General features: G+C 44.9%; 1 protein-coding gene across 1 annotated transcript in view; it reads left to right on the forward strand.

The window, feature by feature from the left end:
• SLC12A2 (solute carrier family 12 member 2) overlaps positions 1-18,350 on the forward strand; it is a 345,212-nt gene that overhangs the window by 163,628 nt on the left and 163,234 nt on the right. Inside the window, exons 10-11 of the mRNA XM_085632709.1 lie at positions 2,765-2,916; positions 18,085-18,192. Of these exons, the coding sequence (XP_085488835.1) occupies positions 2,765-2,916; positions 18,085-18,192 (260 nt within the window). The remainder of the gene's footprint in view (positions 1-2,764; positions 2,917-18,084; positions 18,193-18,350) is intronic.

The following is an 18,350-nucleotide window of genomic DNA, read 5'->3' on the forward strand; positions in this document are numbered from 1 at the left end:
ACATTAGACTCGGGAGCCTAAATCAAAATAAAAGGCATTGAGTTGGCATAGCAGTGGAAAGCCGGCACAAACAAATTTGGACAAGGGAATGGCAGGCCAGGTATAGCCTCATGCATCCCATGCTACAGCCAGCTGGTCTATACCCAGCAGGCAGAACAATGCTTTTCAAACAGGCTGGAAGTCTGCCATCTTAGCTCAGGCAGGAGTCAAATGAGTCCATCAGCCGTGCCCAGTGGATTGGTTTGTGTCTTATCCAATCAGGTAAGCGTATAGTTCATATGCTATCGTGAATAGTAGTGGAGAAGGGGAGCAGTAGTGGTGTAAGTGAGGGTATAGTGATTCATTGGAATTTTTCCTTCACGACTGAGCTTGTCCAACATTTTTGAAAAGTCTTTACTCGCAAGACCTATTTTAATTATAAGGGAGGTTATTTGAACAGAAACCTCAAACTAATGCTGCCCTTCATGCATTTCAGATCTTTAGGACTGGAAATGGACAATGTATTTGTCCACCAGCAACAAGGCTATGTGCTCATTTTTGCCAGCACTAATCAAGAACCTTCAAACGTTTCCTTAAGCACAAGAGGTTCCTCATCTTTTTGACCTCTAAATAACTTGCAGGTTCTGAAAATACAATGATGTGGTAACCACACCACCTGCAAAGTTAAAGTGCTTTTGCATAGAGTGAAACTGCACAATGTAGGAGACAATAAATGCAGCAGAAACTCCAAAATACTGCTTTTTATGAGTTTAGCAAGTGCACGCTTCAGCACTGCTTGACCAAAAGGACACGTATTCCTTGATTAAGATTTTGTCGGGTGATTCATCTGCCAGCAAAAGCATATGATAGCAAATGCTCTCCAGTTTTAGGTCAAGCCTACCAGACCTCATAAGCTCTGCTTGCAAAAGACCTATTGTAGGCTTTACTAGAACAGTGGCTTGCAGTTGCTTACCATTGGTTAGATTTACCGTCACTCTTTTGGCTTGTTTTCTATTGGATGTCTATCATTGTTTTCACCCTATCCATCTTTTCCTTCTACCTCTTATAGACAAAAACCTCGTTACCATTTCTTTGATGGACTGGCTTCTATGCTGCCTCACAGTTTACATCAAATATAACTATGCTTCTTATCACGAGCTCCGATTTGTGCTGTTGGAAGCCTATACATACTACATGAAAACTGAAAGAGCTTACATGCAAGTCTCATCTTCCTGGCAAGGACTGTGGCACATGTGTACATTGAAAGCACCTATTACAAAACCCCAAGATATTTGATTTCCATGCTACATATGCCGAAACTAGACACCTGTGACCCTCCCCTCTCCCCTCAGCTCCTGCTGACGAAATCTGACATTGGAGATTTTATTTATCCAGTTAGCACATACATTTCTCAGATTGTCTAACAGATATTCCATATACTTGCTTTCTAACTGGATCAAAATGACAATATTTGAGAATTTTTATAAACTGCTTCAGCTTCCTCGACCAGCTGGCCCCTTCCAAGGGGAAAAGTTGTCTGAATTTCAGGCTGATAGCCGAAAGTTGCATTCAAAGGGAAGCTGTTGCACCTAATATTAAAAAATCATCTAAACCATAACATTCCTCTCTTATGATGCCGAAGCTCTTGCTCCCAATTGCTGTTATGGCATCTTGAGATACAAACCTACTCTTATTTCCCCCCCCCCCCCCCCCCCCTCCTTCCTTCCTCCATATATGATTAACTGCCGTTAGACCTGAGCAACCACTATACTCTGGATTGTTGACCTGGAAGTATTTCGTCCTTGGGGAATAGCATACGCTTTCAAAACCTCTAATCCTTGGATGGCACGGCAAATTTTCAATTCGCCCGAGGATGTTATTTAGTCAGAAGTTTGTTTTCTATCTAAAAACAAAGGCCATTTTGAATTGTACTAGTGTGACCTACTATTATTCTAATGTCTTTACTATCCAACTGCTACCCCCAACCAAGGATGATTTTCAGTTTTGCAGTCAAAAGTAGTGGGATCCATATATTGAACCATGTAGAATTACTCTTCTGTAGATTGTACACCCAAAAATGAAAAAGCTATACTTTAGACCGGACTTGAGCCAGTCATCACAAACTCTTTTTGGAGCTCTGAAATGTTGCAAGAAAAATGCATGCCATTTAAATACTATACTCTGCTGTCTCCCAGGAAATTTGTTCTCCCACCACCAAAATGAGGGTTCAACAATCTTAAGTAATGTTTAAACACTTTGGGTACAACATCTATTGTGGCCCCCCACACCTACTTCTCCTGTCTCACGGTACGATTTTTGATAGTGAAATATGGGTACCTTGACCTCCCTTCCATCTGATCATGGTACCTGAAGGAAAAGGAAATGGTAGCAGTGCACATGGTATATTGCATAAGCATTAGAACAAATTCTAATGCATGCCAGTGATATTCTTAAACCAAGCTGAATGAAAAAAAAATTGACTTTTTCCTTACTTGCATTGTAATTCAGACGACTGATTGACCCAAAGTATAAAAAAAAAAGTATTGAAATTATATTTTTAAAGTTTAATGTTCTTGTTGATCAGAGCCAAATGTACTGTTTTCTTTTCAGCGAGATTGATGTGACCAATGTTTAATATTGACACCATCATTTGGCCAGTTTTTTTATTTTTAATTTATTTGCTGTTTGTCAAATATCTGTTTGTTGCTGTTTATGTCATCAGCGGAGTTGCATATTGTTTCTGAAACTTAAACTGGTTTCCTAATGTCTCTGTATCTATCACTAGGTTCTTGTGTTGTCCGGGATGCCACGGGTAGCTTGAATGACACACTTTTTACAGAGTTCTCCAACTGCACTGAAGCAGCATGCAAATTATCCTTCAACTTCACATCCTGTAAAATAAACGATTGTAAATATGGTTTGATGAAAGATTTCCAGGTGAGACTCTTGGTATACAATCATTAATAACTTGTAGCATTCATTCCTGCACAATTGGGGTGTCAAGTTTGTCATCTATTTTAATCGCGCCTTAGTGTAGATGATTACGTTTTTATATGGTTTGAGAATCTGAATTGTAAATAATCTGATGTAGACTTGCAAGAATAAAATTGTTTGCGGAATTGAAAAACCTGCCCCTCAAGGTATTTCAGATCTATGTAATGAATGCAGTTTTTCTGTTGTGGTGTTCAACTCTCATTGTTGTCCAGCTTCTCTAAACTGTACTTGAAAAAAAATACACTGGGTTTTATACTACTCAAATGTAGTTGTGGTGAGGGCACATAGCACAGTGACAGCTCAGAATTGTTTATGGCGGTTAAACCATATTGTGATTGGGCACATGGACTAACAGCAAAAGGGCGGTAGATTGCTGTTGGCCCTCTGCCCCCCTCCATGTATATAAATGGGGCTGCAAATTTGGTGCAACATCTAATTTAGATATAACCTAGTGAATGAACCAATGAAAATCCTAATGTGTAACCCCAGACTACACAGTTCTTGTAGATAATTGTTCCTGCAAAACAGCTGCATTTCTCTAACCAGATCTAAAATAGCACTTATTCAGGGAGCCTGACTGTTCATGAGATATCTCCTGCAGAGAAATCAGTCCCCTTCTTTCTAAAAGCCTACCAGCAGCTGAAAGAAGACAATATTGTATTGTAATTACATTATATAGCATCTACTGTCCATGATTCAATCACTTTCTGGTGAGTAGTACACTCCTCGGGAATCCAAGATGAGTGATTAATCTTCTGGTTATTGTTGGTTTTTGGGGTTAGTTTTGTGCACTCAAGGAAACCATTGCATATTTTTACTCCATTTTTTTGTGGTAGATTAAATTATTAGGAGTTGTGAATGATCTATAGTGGTGTGGGGTATGAGTTCATACAGATGGCTTGTGGACTGAATAGAGGACATCCAAGTATTTTTAGGTTGCAGGGATGTGGTTTCAAAGGAGAAGTTGTGATTTATGAAATGGTGTCGGCAGTTTGTAGAGCTACAATAAGGGAGAATGAGACAATCCTGTAACTTCGAGTAGGTAGTACTCTGAGAGGAGGCATGCACTGGAATACAGGCAATGACAAGGTCATCGGTTATATAAAAAAATAAAGTAGGGAAAAATATCAATTTAAATTCAAAGGTAATTGTTCAATCAAAGTTGTTGGAATCCAGGGGAAAGTCTTTTTGAGAGGGCATGCATTCTGAGGATGTGAAGCTGTAGAGAAACATTATTTGCATGTGGGATAGTTTGTTATAACATTCGTATAGAGCTTACTATCCACAAATGCGTTGCTGAAGCCCTTCTTCCAAAGGATAGCACTCCAAATCATGTGTTATTGAAAGTATTTTGTCTTTGAACCTGTGTGATGTGTTTTCATGTTGTGTGTGTGATGGCCATTAAATATTGTTTATCATGTTGTAGGGTGTGGTGTGATGAATGAGGACATGTGGGAGAGACGTGTGTGTTTATAGTTTGCAGTATGCTGGGAGACCTGAATGGTTCTTAATATTCATTTATTGTGTTGGAAATTTTACTTTTTGTTCTCAATTCCATTGCTTTTGCTGGTTGTGGCAGGAGGTTGTCCACTCTGATCTTATAGATTTGTGGAGGTAACCGGAGTGAGCAGTAATCTGAGATCTGCCCTGATAAGACTGTTACAGTTCTCCTTTAAAGGATTGGCATTGTGCGACATCAGTGAAGGAGATTTGCACACATACAGTTATGAACATTCTTGCGTCATAATAGGATTTTGGTATTCTGTGTATGTGGCTATTTGGTACCTGCAGGATGGTCCATATTAATCCTCCAGTGACTAGCCATGTGTGCAAATATGTCCTGTCTTGTTGAACTTTCTGGTTAGTATAGAGTGGTTTCTTAGTTGGGCTGGTTTAGCTTGCATCTGTGTCCTCCATTTCATAGCAAGGTTCCACTGGACCTTTCCTACAATAGGTCTGTCCCGTTGAAGATCGAAGATCAGGTAGGGAATTGCTAAATGGTTACACAGAACACATCAGATTAAGAACAGAGGGGCCTTCGGAAAGTTTAGATTTATTGTTATCCATCTTGTGGTTAGAGGTAGTTAGTTTATTATGGTGCTGCGAACGTTTGAATAGCCTACTGGTATCCCAGGGTTGATTGTCGTCTTCTCTCTTTGGAACTGCAGGTGAGTTGCATCTGGGGTGGCGATCTGTCTCTATCTATTGGCGGGGCAGTACCTCACATGATGGGCTCTTGGAGCTCAGTAGGTTATTTGTAGCCAGGAGTGGCATTTGAAAGTATGTTGTTAATGGCCAGAGTTAGAATCCCCAGGAGACCAGTATGGTGAGTAGGTACTTACCTGATGATCTGGAAGTAGCGGCAGGGTTTCTGGCCTTAAGCCCTTTCCAGGTGCTAATATGCAGCCCCTTAACTTCTCAGCATTTAGCAGGTTTAAATAAAGGACCTGTTCAAGTAGGAGGGAAAGCCCTACATATTAAGTAACCTAGATCCAATGGGAGCCTTATTCCGAACAATCTGGTGACCTGGCTCCAATGGTAACCCTTTGAGTGACAGGCCGAAAGCTAGGCCTAATTTGAACCCAGTACATGTTTACCAAGTCTAACCCCATTTCTAGAAAGCACTACATGGTAGGATGGGGCATGGAGAACAGTGTGAAACTGATCCAAACCTGCACCAAATGCATTTTAAGTGCAATGCCATCAAACAAACAAACTGGAGTTTATTTCGCCATAAAAAGTTCAACACAGAAGCTTTAGGTAACACTATGAATTAAGCTCCTTTCGGGTGTACCAGCGTTTGTAGGATTTGGCAGAAAAAGGTTGTAGATCAGTCCTCTGCAGCTAGTCACCTTCCCAAAATGGAGCCTGCCAGGATTACAATTAAGAGCTACTTGTAGCCGTGGCAGATTGAAAGTTCTCTCATCTTATTACTTAACCTGGCTCCAATGGGTGCCCTAGGAGTTGCAGACTGTATGGCCAAAGGTTGGTGCCATTTGAATCCAGTACACATGTTTACCAAGTGGCGCTCCAGTTGCTAGAAAACGCTGCTTGGCTTGTAAGATGCAGGGAGAGAAGGGGATGAGATTGATTCGACTCTGTACATAATGTGCTGCCGTGCATTTTAAACGCCATATAGGGATTTACTTGATGCACTTTCTGCCTTTTTCTAATTTCATGTAACGGAGACTAAAACTAACCATGACCGTCAAATCGGGAAGACCATACAGCCACCAAAAATATATATCCTCCTTTTTAGCAGGAGCTAAAGGGAATCGCACACAAGCTTAGAGCCAGAACTCCAGGGTTAAATGCCTGCCGACTATGCAAGGTTAAATGGAAGTATGTATGCCTTTCTGAATGCAAGCAGATAATCCTTACCTATGGAATTCAGTTTGTTTTCGCCTTTTCAAAATATTGAAGGAGTTTTTTTTCTTATAGCGAGTCTGTAAAATTTCAAAACTTCACAAAGGCTGAATACAGGAACCACTCTAGGCCTACATTACGTGCAGCCCCAAAGTGATATATGTGCATTGAGGTTGTAACAAACTGTTATGCATGATTGGTGCTGTTTTTTCTTCACCATGTCCTCACTGTTTCTTTTTGTCTTACTTTCTCGGCCATTACCAGAAGCTCTGAAACTGATCACCTTTAGATATGAGAACCCAGAGAATGGGTGTCATTTTTATAGTCAAGTTGGGGGGCAAAGGGAGAGGAGTGATTTACCCAGTATTATGCAGTTTTTAACAAGTGAAGGTAGAAAGATTAAAACCAATGCATGCTGTTTCAAAACAGTCAGTAAATCGGCCTCTGGTTCACTCCACCAATTCTCCTCCACCCACTTTCCTCTTATGGATGCAAATTGTCTAATTATGAATCTCTTTGAAAGCTTTGGCTCCCAATCTATTTGAAATTGCTTGATTAAATTTATATTTTGTGTAATCTATTTAGTGCAAGGAAAAACATTCAGAAAGTTGAAACTGATCTGATTTTAGAAATTTGTTTTAATAGTCATAAGACTTAAACAAAGAAGTATTTCAAGCCTACAGTTGGAGCTGCCCTTTATTCAGACTGGTGTATTGTTTGGATGGAACAATTGTTGTTTTTACTCACTGAATTAGAAATGTGAGGCACTTGTGAGAGGTTGTAGAGAAGTACAGTGTTCTGTTGTTACTGATATTTGTATGGACAAATAGCTGTTATTGTATCAGGAGCTTCAGTCATGTGGTATATTTTTGCTAAAAAACAATGGGCCACACATTTACAGCCTTCTACCACAATCTTCTAGTTTATTATTGTTAATATAAAACTGCATGCAATTGAACCTTTCTCAGGCTTTTTCACATGTAAACATAGCTGTAAGCTACTGTTTTGGTGGAATTTAGCAAAGCCTATATTATTGGTAGTGCTCTCCAACTGTTAACCCCTTCGCTGCCAGGCCTCCATCCCCCCGGTGTCCGCATCCTTTGTGTTGGCAGTTTGGGGTGCCCCATACCTTTTTGTCCACATAAGGTATCCATTACAAATTTACATCCTTTTATTTTAACATTGAGGATTCTAAATGTACCCAGGGTTTGTGGATTCCCATAGAGGGGACCGAGGAATTAGGCAAAATACAGCTACATTTTGTTTTTTTCGTGGAAAGAATGGGGAAAACAATGCTGCAGAAGACAGTGTCTGTTTATTCCCTGCAAATGGTATCAACAAAGCTTACAGGATCAGGCAGACATTTGTCAGAAAACCAACATTTTCTACACCGTATTGGCATTTTCCGGGGATATAGCCTATCTTTCCTATTTTTGTGTTTTCAATCTCCTTCCAGTGAGTGGTAGAAATGGATGTGAAACCAATAATAGACCCCGGAAAGCTATTCGTTTCTGAAAAACCACATTCTGAATTCAGCATGGGGTCATTTGTGGTCGATCCTTTAAGGTTTTCCTATAGAAAGTGACGGTTGAAATAAAAAAAATATTGGAATTGAGTTGAAATAAACAGCCATTTGTGCCTAAATTTTCACCTGTAACTTCTAACTATGTTAGATTTTTTTTTTTTAAGCAAAATACCGTTACATCCACGGACCCTTCTGGTTGCGGAGATATGTCGTGCTTGTAGGTTTACCTAGAACCCGAGGTACCCTGAGCCACAAACTGAGCTGCACCTTGCAGTGGTTTTTCATTGTGTACCGGGTATACATCAATTCATTTGGTAAAATATAAAGAGTGAAAATGGGTATCAAGGAAACCAATGTATTTCCGAAATGGGAACAAAATATGGAGTTTAGAGGAGTGGTTATTTGCATATCTCTGAATTGGTGGGTAGACGTACCAGCATGTGAATTGGAGGGGCATTTTTAAAAGTGTCTTCTTATTTTTACACACCCTCTTACATTTGGATGGCAGAAATGCTTAGAAAGACAACTGATAATAGCACTTGTTCTACTATTCTGTGTTTCCCTAAGTCTCCCAATTAAAAACGGTACCTCACTTGTGTGGGTAGGCCTATTGCCTGCAACTGGAAATTGGTCAAAAGGCAACCTCGACTCATCGCATTTTTCCACTGAAAACTGACACTTTTTTTGTAATGTGCCTAGCTATGGATTTTGATCCCTAGCGCAACAGGCACCTAGAGAAAACTAGCAAACCTGCACATTTTTTAAAACTACATACCCAGGGGAATACAGGATTGGGTGACATATGGCTCTTGCCAGGTTCTGTTACCCAAAACCCAGTGCAAACCTTAATTTGTTTAAAAAACAAAACAACAAAAAACACATTTTCCTCACAATTATGTGTTGTAAAGTTCTGAAATCTGTGGGAAACCACAAACTTCTTCCCACCATTCTCCCAAATCTTCTCATAATGGTACCTCACTTTTGTGGGTAGGCTCAGTTCCTATGACAGTAAACTGCCCAAAACGCAACGGTGATAATTTTTTCCACAGAAAAAGTACCCTTTTTTGCAATGTGTCTATGGAATTTGGACCCTAGCTCAGCCGGCACATTGGTATACCTATAAAACCTGTACATTTTTGAAAAACAGGCACCCAGGGGAATCCAGGATGGGGTCACTTGTGTTGGCTCTCACCAGATTTTTACCCAGAATCTCTTGCAAACCTCAAACTTTGGGGAAAAAATTAATTTTCCCACATTTCTGTGATGGAAAGTTCTGGAATCTCTGGGGAGCCTCAAAATTCGAACCACCCAGCATTCTGCCAAGGCTCCCGATAAAAATGGTACCTCACTTGTCTGGGTAGACCTAGTGCCCACGACAGGAAATGGCCCAAACCGTACTGTGGAGACTTCAAAATTATAGATCACTAAAAGACATCCAGCCAGGCGGCAGTCCACACGCACCGCCAGCCAGGCGGCAGTTTGCGTGCTCTGTCTCGCTCGAGCTCTCGCTCTGGCGCTCGTTCTGGCTCGAGCTCTTGCTCTGGTGCTTGTTCTGGCTCGGGCGCTTGTTCTGGCTCGGGCGCTTGTTCTGGCTGGGTCCAAACTGGAATGGCATGGTGAGCAAAAAAACGATGGATTTAGGCCCAGATCTCTGTACTGGGGTGAATGTATGACATTGTTCTGCATTCTGTCCATCAATAGTTCGAATAGTAAGGTTGGGCCCTTTTGTCATGAGTGTCATGTTCATGCGTTTTATCACGTTTCTCCTTAGAGGTGTATAATTACACCTCTAGACATGGGGTACTTCTAATGTGATCTACACCAGTGTATGTATGGTGTTAGATCGGTCTTTGTTTGTGTTTATTCAGCCTTGAGAAAGTCACAGGACGATTTCCCAGTGTATGCGACGAAACATGTCGGCTGAAGAGAAACTATGAATAAAGAACGATAAACAAAACTCAAAATACTGTGTTAATATTTATGCATGCAATGTGCAGATAAATGTTTAGGTTCGAGGCATGTGGGCTGCTGAATTCATATCTGTGCATAGATCGCCGCCTAGTGTTGGGTCCGGATGTTTGCACGTTGTTGTCCTGGAAGAGTCTTCGAAGTATCCTTGGATAGGTGACTCCTCCCCTGGACTACAGTGCGCATGGGCATCCCCTCCATCCTCAGATTGTTTTTTTCCGCCATTGGGTTCGGATGTGCTATCTTAGCTCAAGTTAGGAAAAACTTTTGTCGAGGCCACAAGGCCTTTAGTTCGCGTCGGTACTGTTTATCGATCGGGTTTCGATACTATCTGTTAGTTTACTGACTTTTAGCACCGACTTTGTTCGCATTTACCTGTCCATCGACTACTTCGACGATGGAATCGTGGACGCCATTCAAAAGGTGTCCGGTATGTAATGCGAAGTACCCACACATCGACGTCCATCCGGTGTGCAACAAATGCCTTTCGCCGGACCACGACGAATCGACATGCATGGCCTGTGCCCGATTCCGTTCCAAGAAGACTCTGCGGAATCGTCGAGCGGCGAGGCTCGAGGCGCAGCACGCGGCACCGGCCCCAGCTGACATCTTCGACGAAGCCGACGACGTCGAAGAAGTAGAAGTCTTACCCTCCGGGCCCGTTTCCGACCACGACCCCGGATCGGACGAGGCCGACGAGTCACTCTTCCACAGAGGTGAAGACGACACCGAGGTAGGAGACGACGAGGAGGCCTTAGGGGCCGAAGAGAGTAGCGCCGATGATGAACAAGGCCTACCTGTTCAAACCGAAAACTCACCAGTGCCACAGACTATGGCTCCGGTCGAGGGATCGCCTTCGGGCCTTACCCGAGACCTATCACACAGTCCTTCGGCCCCGCCCTCGGGCCCGGCCTCGGATGTTCAGCGGCAGCCATTACCGCTTAAATCAGCTGGTTTCCCTTCCACGAAACCGAAACCGAAAGCTGCTCAAGCTCCTACGAAATCGAAACTGAAAGTGGCGCAAGTCGGATCGAAGCCTTCAACACCTTCGACGCCGGCGCACCGTGTCGGCACCGACCGCACCAAGAGAGACTTCGGTGCCGAACTCGAAAGGGGCGACGTGGGAGTCGACAAACGGAAGAAGGTCATCGGCGCCGACAAACCTGCTCGGTTACCGGCTTCGACGCCGCCGACACCGAGGGCCGTACCGCCTGCTACTCCTCGCATCACTCCCTCGACGACACCAAAACCTCACGTGTCGAAGACGTCGACGGTGGTCTCCGCACCTCGACTCGATGCACCGCTGGCGCCGAAGATATCTACAGCCGCGACCCAGACCGGGGACACGTCCTCTAAGGCGCCCCGAGTACGACCTGGTGCACAGCCAGGCTGCAAAACCACGGCTGCCCTCCAGGACCCGTCGGGTTCCGGTTCGATCGGGGCTCCAGCGGTTTCGTCGGTGCCGACCAACATTACCTTCGGCTTGCCCCCATCCACAATCCCGAAGGTGTTTCAACTCAGGACACGGGTCACCAAGACTACGGTTACACCTGTTGAGACGCCTCCGTCACACGTCATCGACGCCAACACTGGCAGGATGATTCTCCACGACCGAAGGATAACTTCGGAACCGCCATTGGAACCTTTCAGGATCCCGCTAAAGAGGAAGCTGCCGGTGGACTCAGAACCTCTCCTGTATGAACCTTTCCATTCACCCTACCAGGATCCACACCAGGCCTCCCCCACACGCTCCGACACGGATGCATTGGGGGACTACATGGATGAACAAGTCCCCTACCATGTGGACACGGACCCTGATGACCAGCAGGACCCTGACCAAACTTGGGGCGACCCTGCAGACCCCAGTGCACCTCTGGATGCACAGGACCCACAGCTATATGGGGCAAAAACATCACCCACAGAGGATACTGCAGCGTTCAACGCTCTAATTGAACGTGCAGCAAACAACCACAATGTGCAGCTTCACTCTGATATCATCGAAGATGACTTTCTAATGGACACCTTTGCATCCTCAGAAAGACATGTAAAAACTCTGCCAATGTTGAAGGGAGTCCTCAAGCCAGCCACTGACATTTTCAAGGAACCCACCAGGGCACGAGTGATAAACCCCAGGATCGACAAAAAATACAGATCAGCACCTGGGGATCCTACTTACATCAGAGGCCAATTACCACTCGACTCCATCGTTGTGGCGAATGCCCGCAAGAGGGCACACTCGCAGACAACGGGTGACGCTCCTCCCCCGGACAAAGAGTCCAAGGTGCTAGAGACCTCCGGCAAGCGAGTTGCCGCACAAACTGCAAACATATGGCGCATAGCTAACACTCAAGCGCTCCTCGCTCGCTACGATAGAGCGCACTATGACACGCTGGAACAACTTCTTCAACACCTCCCTGACCCCTACAAAGAAGGTGCAGAAATCCTTATCAGAGAGGGACAGCTACTCACAAATGCTGCCATCAAATGTGCACTAGACGCTGCAGACACGGCTGCCAGAGCCATCAACACTAGCGTCATCCTACGACGTCACGCCTGGCTACGTATCTCAGGATTCAAGCCTGAGGTACAAAACAATATACTTAACCAGCCCGTCAACCCCGACTATTTGTTCGGGCCTGAGGTTGACACCACCCTCGAAGATAAAAAAGGACACGGACACTGCAAAGTCCATGGGCGCCCTACAAACTCAGTCCTTTCGGAGCGGCTCCTTTCGTCGCCCCGGAAACAAGGGAGCAGGCAGAGGACAGGGGTCACAACAAACATATAACAAGGGCAATACGCAGACCACCTACGATAAGAACACCCGAGGTGGCTATCGTGGCTCCAGTACCAAGGGCAGAGGACGTGGCTACGGCAACACCAGGTCCTCCCCCAAGAACAAGCAGTGACGCCCTCTCCCTTCCTCCCGACCACATAACACCTGTCGGGGGAAGGCTACAACGGTTCCTGTCCATGTGGAACTCCATCACCACGGACAGGTGGGTCAAAGATATTATAAAATACGGTTACTGTCTGGAGTTGACCTCCACTCCACCCACAATACCACCAAGAAACCGTCCTATGTCCTCAGAGCACTTAACGCTCTTACAGCAAGAGGTAGAAAGTATGCTTCTAAAAGGCGCTATCGAGGTCGTACCCATCCACGAGCAGGGCACGGGGGTTTACTCCCTCTACTTCTTAATCCCAAAAAAGGACGGGTCGCTCAGGCCTATATTAGACCTGAGACCCCTGAACCAGTACATTCTTTCAGAGCACTTTCACATGCTCACTCTACAGCAAGTTCTTCCGCTTCTCAAGCAGGGAGACTTCCTAGCGTCACTGGACCTCAAGGATGCGTATTTTCACATACCCATCCACCCCTCACACAAAAGGTACCTCAGGTTCACTGTTCAGGGGCAGCACTATCAGTTCAAAGTCCTTCCCTTCGGCGTGACAACAGCGCCCAGGGTTTTCACGAAGTGCCTAGCTACGGTGGCAGCACATTTACGGAGACAGCATATACACGTCTACCCCTACCTAGACGACTGGCTCGTTCAAGCGAGGTCAGCCCAGCAATGTGCAAGCCACGTGTCCCGTACCATTCACCTTCTTCACAGTCTGGGATTCTCACTAAATTACCCAAAGTCCCATCTCCAGCCCGCACACGTACAACAGTACCTAGGTGCGACTATAGACACTCTGGCGGCCACAGCTCAGCCAAATTTAGTGAGGATCAACAGCATACAACTGCTGATCTCCAAGTTCAAACCCAATCACTCACTTCCAGCGCGAGTGTTTATGCAGTTGATAGGCATGATGGCCTCCTGCATCTTCATAGTCCCGCACGCGAGGTTACATATGCGCCCACTTCAGGAGTGCCTAGCACGTCAGTGGAATCAGGCTCAAGGACAGTTGAAAGACCTAGTGTTGGTGAGCGGTCGGGCGTACAACTCTCTGCATTGGTGGAATCCACAAAACCTTTGCAAGGGCCGACCGTTCCAAGAGCCTGTCCCACAGATAGTACTGACAGCGGACGCGTCTCTCCAGGGTTGGGGAGCTCATGTACTCCACTACACAGTGCAGGGACTATGGACGTCACAACAGAAGAAGATGCACATCAACCTTCTGGAACTGATGGCAATCTTCCTGGCCATGAAGGCTTTCAAAGTACACCTGTGCAACAAGGTCGTGTTGATCCGGACGGACAACATGACCGCAATGTACTACATACAGAAGCAGGGAGGAACACACTCTCCACAGTTGTCTCATCTGGCTCAGAGCATGTGGAAGTGGGCCATTCAGAGGAACATGTTCCTCATGGCAGAACACCTCCCTGGCAAGGACAACCAGATGGCGGATCTGCTCAGCAGACACAGCCACCAGATGCACGAGTGGGAGTTACACCCATCGGTACTCAAACCGTACTTCCAGCAGTGGGGTCACCCAGAGATAGACCTATTCGCGACAAGCGAAAACGCAAAATGCCAAAGCTTCGCCGCCAGATTCCCACATCCGCAGTCGCAGGGCAATGCGATATGGATGAACTGGTCAGGCAGATTTGCGTACGCTTTTCCCCCAGCACCGTTGATACCGCTGGTGGCTCGCAAACTCCGACAACACTCCCTGACACTCGTCCTAGTTGCTCCCACGTGGGCACGCCAGCCGTGGTACACCACCTTCCTCGAACTTTCCGTGGTGCCGCATCAAAGGCTGCGGATCAAACCCGCGCATTTGACGCAGAACCATGGAGAGATTCAGCACCCAGATCCGCAACAGCTGAACCTGGCGATCTGGCTCCTGAAGTCCTAGAGTTTGGCTATCTCAACCTGCCACCTGACTGTATGGACATCATCAAGGAGGCCAGGAGACCCACTACCAGAGCTTGCTATGCAGCCAAATGGAAACGGTTCGTCATTTATTGCGGTAATAATGACGTTAACCCGCTGGACGCATCCATCCAAAACATCATCTGTTACCTCTTACACCTATACCGATGCAATCTGGCGTACACCTCTATACGTGTCCATTTGACCGCGATCTCAGCCTATCTGCAAACCAGGCAGCACCTCTCTCTATTCAGAGTACCTGCCATCAAAGCATTCTTGGAAGGGCTCAAACGAGTCATTCCACCTAGTCACCCACCGGCTCCAATGTGGAACCTCAACTTGGTCCTCACACGCCTGATGGGTCCACCTTTTGAACCTCTACACTCATGCGAGATTCAATTCCTTACCTGGAAAGTGGCCTTCCTTGTAGCGATCACTTCCCTACGAAGAGTTAGTGAACTCCAGGCACTAACCATTCAAGAGCCATTTATACAGGTTCACGCCAACAGGGTCGTGCTACGTACCGACCCCAAATTCATGCCCAAAGTAATATCGCAGTTCCACATGAATCAAACTATTGAACTGCCCGTTTTCTTCCAAAACCCACAAACTGTTGCAGAAAGGGCACTACATACACTAGATGTACGGAGGGCCCTCATGTACTACATCGACAGGACTAAACCCTTCAGGAAGACAAAACAACTGTTCGTTGCCTTTGCCCCACAACACAAAGGTAACGCCATCTCCAAAGCAGGGATAGCCAGATGGATAGTTAAGTGTATTCAAATCTGTTATCATAAGGCAAAACGCACATTAACTATTCCACCACGAGCCCACTCAACCCGCAAGTTGGGGGCTTCAATGGCCTTCCTAGGAAATATTCCCCTGCATGATATATGCAGAGCAGCCACATGTCCACTACACACACATTTACAAAACACTATTGCGTAGATGTGCAGTCAAAACAGCAGGCAGCTGTAGGACAGGCTGTTCTCAAAACACTTTTTCAGACCGCTGCAGCTGGCACGGGTAGCCGCCGCCAATAGAGGGCACTGCTATGTATTCTATGCACAGATATGAATTCAGCAGCCCACATGCCTCGAACTGAATATGCTACTTACCAGTATGCATCTGTTCTTGGCATGTAGGGCTGCTGACATTCATATCGCCCTCCCTCCTCCCCGGCGCCTGTCGCAGCTGCAGCTCTCAGAATTACTGCAAGCATGGTCATCACTTTCTGTGTCTACTCCATCACTGCCACAATGGCGAAAAACAATCTGAGGATGGAGGGGATGCCCATGCGCACTGTAGTCCAGGGGAGGAGTCACCTATCCAAGGATACTTCGAAGACTCTTCCAGGACAACAACGTGCAAACATCCGGACCCAACACTAGGCGGCGATCTATGCACAGATATGAATGTCAGCAGCCCTACATGCCAAGAACAGATGCATACTGGTAAGTAGCATATTCAATACACTACAGACGTGTGCTGAGGATTTCCTTTGTGTATTCAGTGGCCTTGGCCGCAATTTTGCGGGAGGTTGGTGGTTCTCCTCACCTTACAGCACCATTCCGAATTTAGGATCAATTGAAACTAATATATGTGATTTTCCTGAGTGGCGCCGTTTTACCTAACTCAATACCACTGTCTGTTCAGAGGTCTGTTTCATACATTGTATGAATGAGTAAACCAAAGTAATGGAGGCTTTTGGGGATTCCATTTTAGAAGTGTGTATGTGGTCCTTCTTATGGCTTCAGGATGGCTGACATTCAAGTGCTGAGATCTCACTCTTTATTGTGCCTTTGTTTTATATACTCGTGCTTGGCGCCAGGCCCCTTGCCACCTGCTGTGAGAGCCACCATCTTCCACAAACGCTTTTAACTCAAGAGCAATGAAATTCGGAAGGGAACAGTCTCAAACTAAGGTTTCAGAACCAGACAGTGGATCCACATCCCATGTCTGGAAAATGTGTTGAAAAACAAAAAGTGGGATCCAAAGTAAATCTCCCCATTTCCCCGTGTTGTGAGGGATTTCCCGTGGCAGCCCATAGAAGACCATCTACAGAATTTGGGCCAAGAAGTTATGCAATGCAATCTGCCACCCTTGTGACGCCTGAAGGCTTGGTACTGCTTCTAAAGCCCATACATAGAGGAGGGTGTATTTGGTCCAATTTGCAGAGCAATAGTATTATAGACCACTGGCTATCAGTGGCAAACTGTCTTTCCTACCGCTGAGCCAGTAGCCCTTATGGACCCTGAATGAATTCCGGCAAGAGGCATATGCTCTAACCCTGGGTTGCTGCTTTTTGATTCTTGAAGGTAGGATCTATGCCACATTTTCAGGATAGCCACTGACATTAAGTATTTTCTTTACATTCAGAGTGTAACGTTGGCCTCAGTGGATATCCAAATTACCTAGCATGGATATAGCCCTTTGGACAAGTGATGGACTTACCTGTTTTTTCCAGTTGTAACCTGTAAATGGTGATGGTCTGGAGCAGAATTTCACAAGTACAGCAGCTCCCAGTGTGGTGGCATTCTCTGTTCATACCAAATCTGTAGCTTCATTGTAATGACAGTTGGCTTGAGTTGGAGATTACAATGCCTGTAGATTTAAAGTACTTTTTTGTATGCTTTTGACTTGTGTAAAGATCAAACGTGTTGATCAGTGTTACAGGCACCATATCACTCAGTGGCACAAAACAGTTCTTATCTCTCATTTGAAATTGATCAGTGAAGTACCCCCCGTCAGGCACATTAGCCCCACAACCTACCCCACATTCTGTATTGACTAATGTGACGTTAGGCCTTCCAGAGTGAAGGAAGGCCTTTACAGACCTCCTTCCACGACGGTTTCAACATTTTTGCGGGTGAGGGGGGTGAGAGAGAAATATTTTTTATTTGTGCACTGTCTTGCACTTAGTTTTTGGTCAGCAGAAATCACCCTAAAGTCCTGTTGTGGTTGCAGTCTTGTACAAAAGGAAATGCAAAACTTGCCCGTAGAGCTTTAATAAAATATTTATTTTAGAATATGCTTGTTCAGTGAGAGGCTTCAAATATGTTGGTGGTTAGTTAATCTTCTGATTATAATACAGTGAATTCTACATTATGCGTTCTATAGAACCTAAATACATAATCATGAATGACGTTTTACAGAATAATGGATCTCATTTAAGTTAGTAAAGGCTGTGTCAGACTTGCTTTAAGTATGCAAGTGCACCTTTACCTAATATATAGAAAGACTGTCCCAAATACATTTCTCCATTATTATTTATCTTAGTACTTGGTGGAAATGCTATTAAGAGAGCGGAAAGGATTTGCTACAATTTGGTGTATTTCAGGAAAAACTACTGAAGAACAAAATATATGTTTAGTTAAAAAATTTGATAAATGTTGTTACCTTATTTTCTGTTCTTATTTGCAGGTAATGAGCATGGTGTCGGGGTTTGCACCCCTGATTTCTGCTGGCATATTTTCAGCCACGCTTTCCTCCGCATTGGCATCTTTAGTCAGCGCTCCCAAAGTCTTCCAGGTATGTTCGTTGCAACCACTTCCATTTCTATGTAAATGTAATCAATAACATTTTATATGGGCAATGGTATCTCAATAAATCTAACGTGTTATTTAAAAAAAAAATTAATATGGAAGGTTTTATTTACATTTTCAGGTTTGTTTTGCCTTGGAGTAAAT

This window comes from Triturus cristatus, chromosome 2_1, assembly GCF_964204655.1.
Source record: "Triturus cristatus chromosome 2_1, aTriCri1.1, whole genome shotgun sequence".
NCBI lineage: Eukaryota > Metazoa > Chordata > Amphibia > Caudata > Salamandridae > Triturus > Triturus cristatus.